The sequence below is a fragment of the Ipomoea nil genome, unplaced genomic scaffold (assembly GCF_001879475.1).
Source record: "Ipomoea nil cultivar Tokyo-kokei standard unplaced genomic scaffold, Asagao_1.1 scaffold0268, whole genome shotgun sequence".
NCBI classification, from domain to species: domain Eukaryota; kingdom Viridiplantae; phylum Streptophyta; class Magnoliopsida; order Solanales; family Convolvulaceae; genus Ipomoea; species Ipomoea nil.
In genome coordinates this window covers 3,880,277-3,887,500 of record NW_017616696.1, presented here as the reverse complement: position 1 = coordinate 3,887,500, position 7,224 = coordinate 3,880,277, and the positions used below count along the sequence as shown (strand labels likewise).

Genomic DNA, 7,224 nt, shown 5'->3' with positions numbered 1-7,224 from the left:
TTTTGGACTTAATTGCGCCAAAATACAATATTGATGATTTAATTACAACTTTAAAATGTTTAAGTGTTGAATTGATTTTTCAGATAAAATTTAGTGACCTATTTGACACTTTTCTAAAAAATACTGAATGTCGTATTTAATTTTTTTTTAAATAAACAAAAAAAAAATAACACGGGAATTTTGATTCATGTATAGCTGTAAAACGAGGATGAGCACATGATATTAGAGTGTCGGTATAATTATATTGGAAACATTATTAGATATGTATGTGTCGGTGTTGTCCTCCGCAAATTATTGATGTCACCCGGGGAATGGGATGCTACGTGAAAAGCAAAAAAAAAAACACATAATTATGTGCTGTCTCAAAATGTGGGGTGCCTTCGACGTCCAAGCTGTATGTTCACACTTGACAGGTGTCTAAATGTATTATTTACTTTGGGTGTAAAAGACAAAAATATCTTATTCGAGAGCCTCTATACAAATTATAAAGAGGTTAAATTAAATAACTCATCTTTTAAGTAAGAGAGCATCATTAAGTAAGAGAACCTGGAGGAGTGGAGGGTGTGGTTGAGTGGAATGGACTCATCCATTTTTAACTAAAGGTCAAAGATTCGATCCTTGGTTTTGAAAATGGAGCAGCTTTAAATCTCTAGGCCAGTTGTCCCACCCAAAAGAGGTGCCTACGAGGATTAGTCACTGTGTGCGACGGTGAAAACCCTAGGTATACCAAAAAAAAAGTTCTTTTTAAGAGTTATTTTAAGAGGATCGCCCATTTGTAGAATAACTGATGTAATTTTAAAGTTATCAATAAAAGAATCTTTCCCCTTCTCTATATCCTATCTATTGTTCTACTGATTTACAACACATCACAACTTTTTTATAAGCTCAAAGATGCTTATTGTGGACAATGATGAGATTCCTATAAGATAAATGGAGTGTTTCTTTTTTTTTTTTTAACTCAAATTAGAAAGTTTTCTTAACAAATAAGTAATTTATCTAAATTTGTTGCAAGGAAGTATTGGTATATATTGTATGTAAATTTACTCAATTTTGCATAGTAGCGGTTGGAGAGGATATAGCCACCTTACAAATTACACACAAAAGTCTGGCATCAAAATGTATACAAGTAGTGTTGAGATGAGCATAGTATAATTGTTGTCTACACTCTACATCATGCACATCATGAAATTGAACCTTAGATAGTTATGGTGTATACTGAACTAACCAAAAATAAAGGCAGTTTACCAAGTATTAAATTCCATGAAGCTCATCTATGTGCTCAGGTTGAGGTTTCCACTACACAAGCTCTTAGAGAATCCAACAAAATGTCTTCATTTAACGATTTACCTGCACACAGAGTCAGAGATATGTATAAAAGATTGAAGAGAAGAAAATAGTTGCCGTTTGTACATGAAAACTTTAAAAATATGTTTACCTATGAAAACTATTTTGTTCATTTGGTTTTCTTCCTTTCTCCAGTCCCGAGTTGAAACAATCTCGTAGATCTCTCTCACACCCTAAGAGCCAAAAAAAAAAAATTGTATTGATTATGACGTGCAAAATTAAGACAATTCTGCAGATTCTGGACACTTGAAATGATATAGACTTGTGGTCTGTAAAATAAAAGGCACCATCAATCCCTTAAATATGCATAGCCTTTTGGCACATGCCATTTTTTCAAACTCTACATGGAAACAATGACGAAAAGTGAGGATTATATGATGCATTACATGCTACTATAGTCCATGTAAATAATCAAAAATACCAGAGCAGTATTTACAGACATGAAAGAAACATTATTCAATAAAAAATGTATCAAGGTGTCAATCAGTATTGTTCAGGAATGCAAAAAAAGTCTGCTGATGTTAATAATGACCACATGGAATTCCATATTCAAGTGAAATAATTTCTTTATTCTCTCTCTCTCTCTCTCTCTCTCTCTCACACACACACACGCACACAAATGTGTTTGAGTGTGCCTCGTACCTACATGTCACTTATTTGTATCCAATAATGTGTTAGTCTATAAAGTTCTTAGCAATCAAGTTGCACTATTGTGTACAACTTGGGATAACTTCTGTGGAAGAATAACAAGTTCATGCTATATCAAACCTCTTAAATTGGTTTGGAGGATAAAAGAAAAGCTTCTAATGAACTAGATTTTAGTAATTTGTTGCATTCTATATGCATCAGTACCTGCAGAGTATAGAGCTGATCTGAATTCATGACTCTTAAAATTCCCTTGCAGCGATATATGTCCATGCCATACTTTTTGTCCCAAAGGAGTTCCTCGAGCCACACACGAATCTTTTCGCGTAAGAGAAAAAGAGATGAGCTCAGTCAGTATCTTAGGGACAAGAAAGCTACTATTAGTTGAAAAAAGCACCAGAAGCCACAAGTGTATCAACCTCCTATCTTTTTTTATACTCCAATGACATTTTCTACTAGATATGCTTCAATTGGAAATAATTTCTGAAAAATAAACATTTATGGTTATCCTAAGAGCAAACTCTCAAATAAACTCTTCAGAAATTACCTTGTCAAGATTGATCTGCTGTGACTCACAAATGCATAACGTTCGGACACCAGTATCATGAAGATCTCGAGTAGTTAGAGATTTATTTGCTTCTAGCAATGCTTCCAAGTGAGTTACATGCTGAATAAGACCAGGATGTCACAATAGTTGTCAATAAATAATGATTTCATCGGATTAAAGACATGTGGAGCAAATGCTGAAGATTAGTTGACATACTGTTGGATCATATGCTTGGCAATTCAGTATTTTAGACAAGTCAACTTGACAACGAACAGAATGAATAATATTGGCAAGGGAATTAATATTGTGTATCTCCTTCTCCAGTTCATCTAGAGCTGATCCAGAACCATCTTGAGATACCAGATCAATCTTGTTAAGAATCACAACATCCTATAAAAAGCAAAAAGAAGATGAAGAAGACATTTACCCTCATGCTCAAGGTTTAAAAAATAAAGGATGATATCAACACATATGGAACAATAACTATTAGATATATCATATGATTGAAAATAGTTGGGGAACTTTCTCATACCGCATATGCTATTTGCAAGTATGCTTCTGGAAATGAAGATGATTCATGGTGCACCTTCAGCTGATAACGAAGGTTTTTTGCATCAACAACCTATCAAAGAGGGGTGACAAATAGAACAGAATGAATTTGCACCTCTAGTGAAATTAGGTAAACTATAATCATATAAAACTCACAGTAATAATGGAGTCAAGCTTGACAGCTGATTCTAGTTGATCATCCAACCAAAGAACAGATGCCAGAGGTGCAGGGTTTGCCAAACCTGTAGTCTCTAGCAATATATGGTCAAGTCTACATGCAACAAAAAACATAGTTTGTGAAAGGCTAGTAATAAATGTGATGCTTATCAGGGTATTAAAAGAACTGTCTAGTTAAGAAACAATAAAACTCTCATTTAAACAACCTTCAATCTCCTGCAGTTGGCAAACACATACAGAAAAAAATTGAATTTCTTCATTTAAATAAAAAGGTATTTCATATACTCTGTATAATAAAAGACATTGCACAGCAAAAAACTCTTGTATCCACAGAATATGAACACACCCAACCTATGCTTTCCTTTTCTTTTTTAGACTATGGTTTGCATAACGAACAGGAAGTTACTTTCGACCAAGGGTTCAACTACAGTAATAACAAGGCAGTGGACCTTTCTTGTTCGTGTATATAAACCAAATTTCAATTGGCTATGCATTTCAACCCCATTTCTTACAAACGTTAAACAAATATTCAAACATCAAATCAGAAAAAAATTTCATTACATATTTCACTAAAAATGACTTTTGAATCATTAACTCAACTCAAGTATATAATCAGGGGAGGTGAAAATTCAGTATACACACCACAGATATACAGACAATTATGTGATCAATAAAGCACTGTAGGCAAACAAAAATTGAAGTAATTTTCTAAAACCTTTCTTTCCTCTGAACAAGCTGCTCTAAAGCTTGAACCAAGCTATGCTTCACAGTACAGCAAATGCAGCCATTTGCTAGCTCCACCCACTCCTCCACAAGCCCACCACTTTCTCCTTCATTGATCATCGCTCTCTCCACTCCCAACTCCTCCCCAAACTCATTGAGTATTACTGCTATTTTCTTCCCATGTTGTGCACTCAATATGTAATTTATCAGCTGTAATTTTCCTAAAATTGTCAAAATACATAAAACATTGAATGGTAAGAAGGAAAAAGGAATGGACTTGGGGAGAGGGGGAGATAGAAAGAAAGGAACCTTACAGTCGATTTGCCGGCGCCGAGGTAGCCTGTGATGACAGTAACACCGACTGGAGGGGCATCGGTGGTTTCTGGCTGGTGATTGATTTGGGTAGATGGGCAAGGAGTGCTTTCATTGACAGCAGCAGTAATCTCAACAGCAAGTGGTGGTTCTTCACCATCTTCTTCCATGGTCACTGTCGTAGGAGTTTGAAATTTCTTAGGAAAACAGCAAGGCAGTGAACTGTCGTTTTTATTGTCCAAGGCAATATGAACTTAAGAACGTGAATTAACTTACCAATAGTAAATAAGATAATTTTACCAATACTAATCACACATAAGGCAATTTAATAATTTAATACCATTATGGGCTCTAATGATTGGAAAAGAATGTTTGCAACACATTGTTTTAGAGAAGATACAGAGAGAGTGGTCAAAAGTGTAAGCACAGTACCAATTGATGTACATCCTGACACCTTACTTTGCAAGAGATGGCTAGACATGAGGTGATCAACTACTTAGGGAATACACACTCCACTCAGTTAAAAGATTACTTCCATAGTTACACTGTATTTCTTACATAATACAGCCCGTTTCTCCACCCACTCTAATAGGAGTAGTCACACTACATGCTCAAACTGGACCATTTTTAATTTTTCACCAATATTAAGCTACATTAAAGTTCTTAAGTTTGATATTTTGATATTAAAAACTGCAAGATGAAAACACCTTAGAACGCTAAGCAAAAGAATAACATTTAAGTATGCAAGAATCATATCAGAAAGGAATTGTGATTTTGACCTCAAGTCATTTCCTGCATTTGGTATGCCCATTTCACACCTTTTTCATTTTTTCTATACTACATGGAATGAATATTGGTTCCCTCTCAAGGAAGAACAACAAATTTACACTTACTTCATCGAATTAACTTAACATGTTTAATCAAAGAATATCAGTTCCTTCCCAAAATTGGTTTCTTGCGACTCTACCTTACAAAACAAACCTAGGATCATCATTTTTCTTTAAAAGAAAATAATCCCAAGACCATTATTAACTTTAAGCATCCCAACAGAAATGTACAGATTGTGGAACTCCCTTAACCCTCCTACACTCCAATTTTCTTTTCACTTTATTTTTACTTCAATGAACATGAAGCTCTATATAATTGCCACTTCTTCCTCGATTTCTCTCTCTTTACCCGTTAGTTTGTGAATTCAAATCTTTCATCGAACAGTTGGTGTGCACAAAGACTGCAGATTATACAATATCCCAAATACATGGGCACAAGAAAACCGGATTCCCTACCTGAGAGTAACAGAACGCGGCTGACAGTGCTGCACAATAACGCAGCCAAACCGGGAACCAAGGCGAAAACGAGAAAGGGAAATTGGAGAAAAGGCTGATTCTAGTTCTACGACGCAATTTGGGCTCTCGCGTTGCATCGTACTTAAAGCATTCATCTAGGCAATTTATATCCTACACCACGGCGCGCGTTGCATTATGCGCCCAGATGCAAAACGACGTCGTTTTAATTTTTTTTTTTTTTTTAATTTTCCGTCCCAGTGAATGGCAGTAGTCTTTCTTTAAAAAAAAATCCGCTGTTCAAGAATGTACATAATGTTATACTAGAATACACATAATGTTATACATGAATGTACATAATTATATAACAAAATATACATACTCTTTTTAAAAGATAATACACATAATCTAACATAATACATAATAAACATAAACTTTTAACATAATACACATCAACTCTTAACATAATACACATCAACTCTTAACATAATACACACAAATTTTTTGATTCGGATGTACATAATTGTATAAAAAGAATGTATATAATTGTATAAAAAATACACATAACTGTATGAACCAATACACATAACGTTGTGAACAAATACACATAACGTTGTGAACAAATACACATAATCTCAGCAACTTCCTACCGCGCCTCCCAACACTACCCCAAAACGACGTCATTTTGGGAGGCGCGCGGCGCACAGTGCTATGTGCGCCGTGTTGTAGGATATAACGATTGATTCATCTAGGCCAGACTATAAACTTTGGAGTTTGGAGGCCCAATTATTTATTGAGTAACCCACATTTAAGTCGACAGTTATGCCATGGACCCGAGTCCATCTTGCAAGGTAAATCGGGTCAAAATACACAGTTTATATATTTAATATTCACAATTTAAATACTGAATGTTTACAAACATTTAGTATGTCAATTATAAATATTCAATATGTAAATCGTGAACATTTAGTATATAAAAATTGTAAACATTCAGTATGTAAATTGTGTATTTTTAGACTCTCGTCCACCTTGCAATGTGGACCCGAGTCCACTGAATAATTTACCCATTTAGGTAGTGATGTAGTATATACTTACTTCTACAATGAATATATATATATATAAAGTGCCAGATCGGGCATAGTTGCGCCCCGTGAATGGTCAACTTGTTTGACTGATGTGACGAGCTCAGGAGGAGGCGTGAGGCCGGACATTCCCCAGCGACTAAGGAGAAGTTGTTAAAAGTCCCTCTTGTCGTGGCTTTGTGGGGTATTTATAGGGAGAATTCAAGGGACACATACTAAGGAGCTGACATGCTCGCCACGTGTCTCTCATGCACTCGGGACCAGGTCGGCGAAGGAGAAGATAGCACGTGTAGTAAAATATTTGTGTTGTTATTTGTCAGGCGAGCTTAACTATAATGCCAAGTATTATGCTCAAGGTCTATTAGGTCGGGAACCGAGCAGATTAGGTCAAACCGACCCTACAAGGTGCAGACAACAGCGTACTACGATATGCATCTAATAGAGCTCCCAGGTTGGGGCGGTCTGAAGGACATACTAGGGTCGGTTGAGGTCGGGAAATAGCCTTGGTCTAAAGGAGGCTTGTATCCGACCAGGTCTTGGGTATGATAAGTATATGATACCGAGT

The 7,224-nt window shown here is 35.7% G+C and overlaps 2 protein-coding genes across 4 annotated transcripts in view; one reads left to right on the top strand and one right to left on the bottom strand.

Annotated features, from left to right (window-relative positions):
* The window catches only part of LOC109149048 (FAD synthase), a 19,105-nt gene extending 12,236 nt beyond the window's left edge, over window positions 1-6,869 (top strand). Inside the window, exon 20 of the mRNA XM_019296674.1 lies at window positions 6,854-6,869. The gene's annotated coding sequence lies outside the window, so the exon portion shown is untranslated. The remainder of the gene's footprint in view (window positions 1-6,853) is intronic.
* LOC109149061 (COBW domain-containing protein 1) lies at window positions 1,092-5,750 on the bottom strand. Of its 3 annotated transcripts, none has more exons than XM_019296706.1 (10): window positions 5,581-5,750; window positions 4,300-4,519; window positions 3,978-4,195; window positions 3,242-3,356; window positions 3,069-3,158; window positions 2,753-2,926; window positions 2,537-2,656; window positions 2,197-2,307; window positions 1,436-1,517; window positions 1,092-1,347 (listed from the first exon to the last, which is right to left on the bottom strand). In XM_019296706.1, the coding sequence occupies exons 1-10, from the start codon at window positions 5,733-5,735 to the stop codon at window positions 1,280-1,282; spliced, it is 1,353 nt and encodes a 450-aa protein (XP_019152251.1). In that variant the 5' UTR covers window positions 5,736-5,750; the 3' UTR covers window positions 1,092-1,279. The 3 variants fall into 3 exon arrangements, with proteins under 3 accessions (XP_019152251.1, XP_019152258.1, XP_019152265.1); XM_019296713.1 differs by having other exon boundaries at window positions 4,300-4,472; window positions 5,581-5,695; XM_019296720.1 differs by having other exon boundaries at window positions 4,300-4,494; window positions 5,581-5,659.
* Window positions 6,870-7,224: the final 355 nt, after the last annotated feature.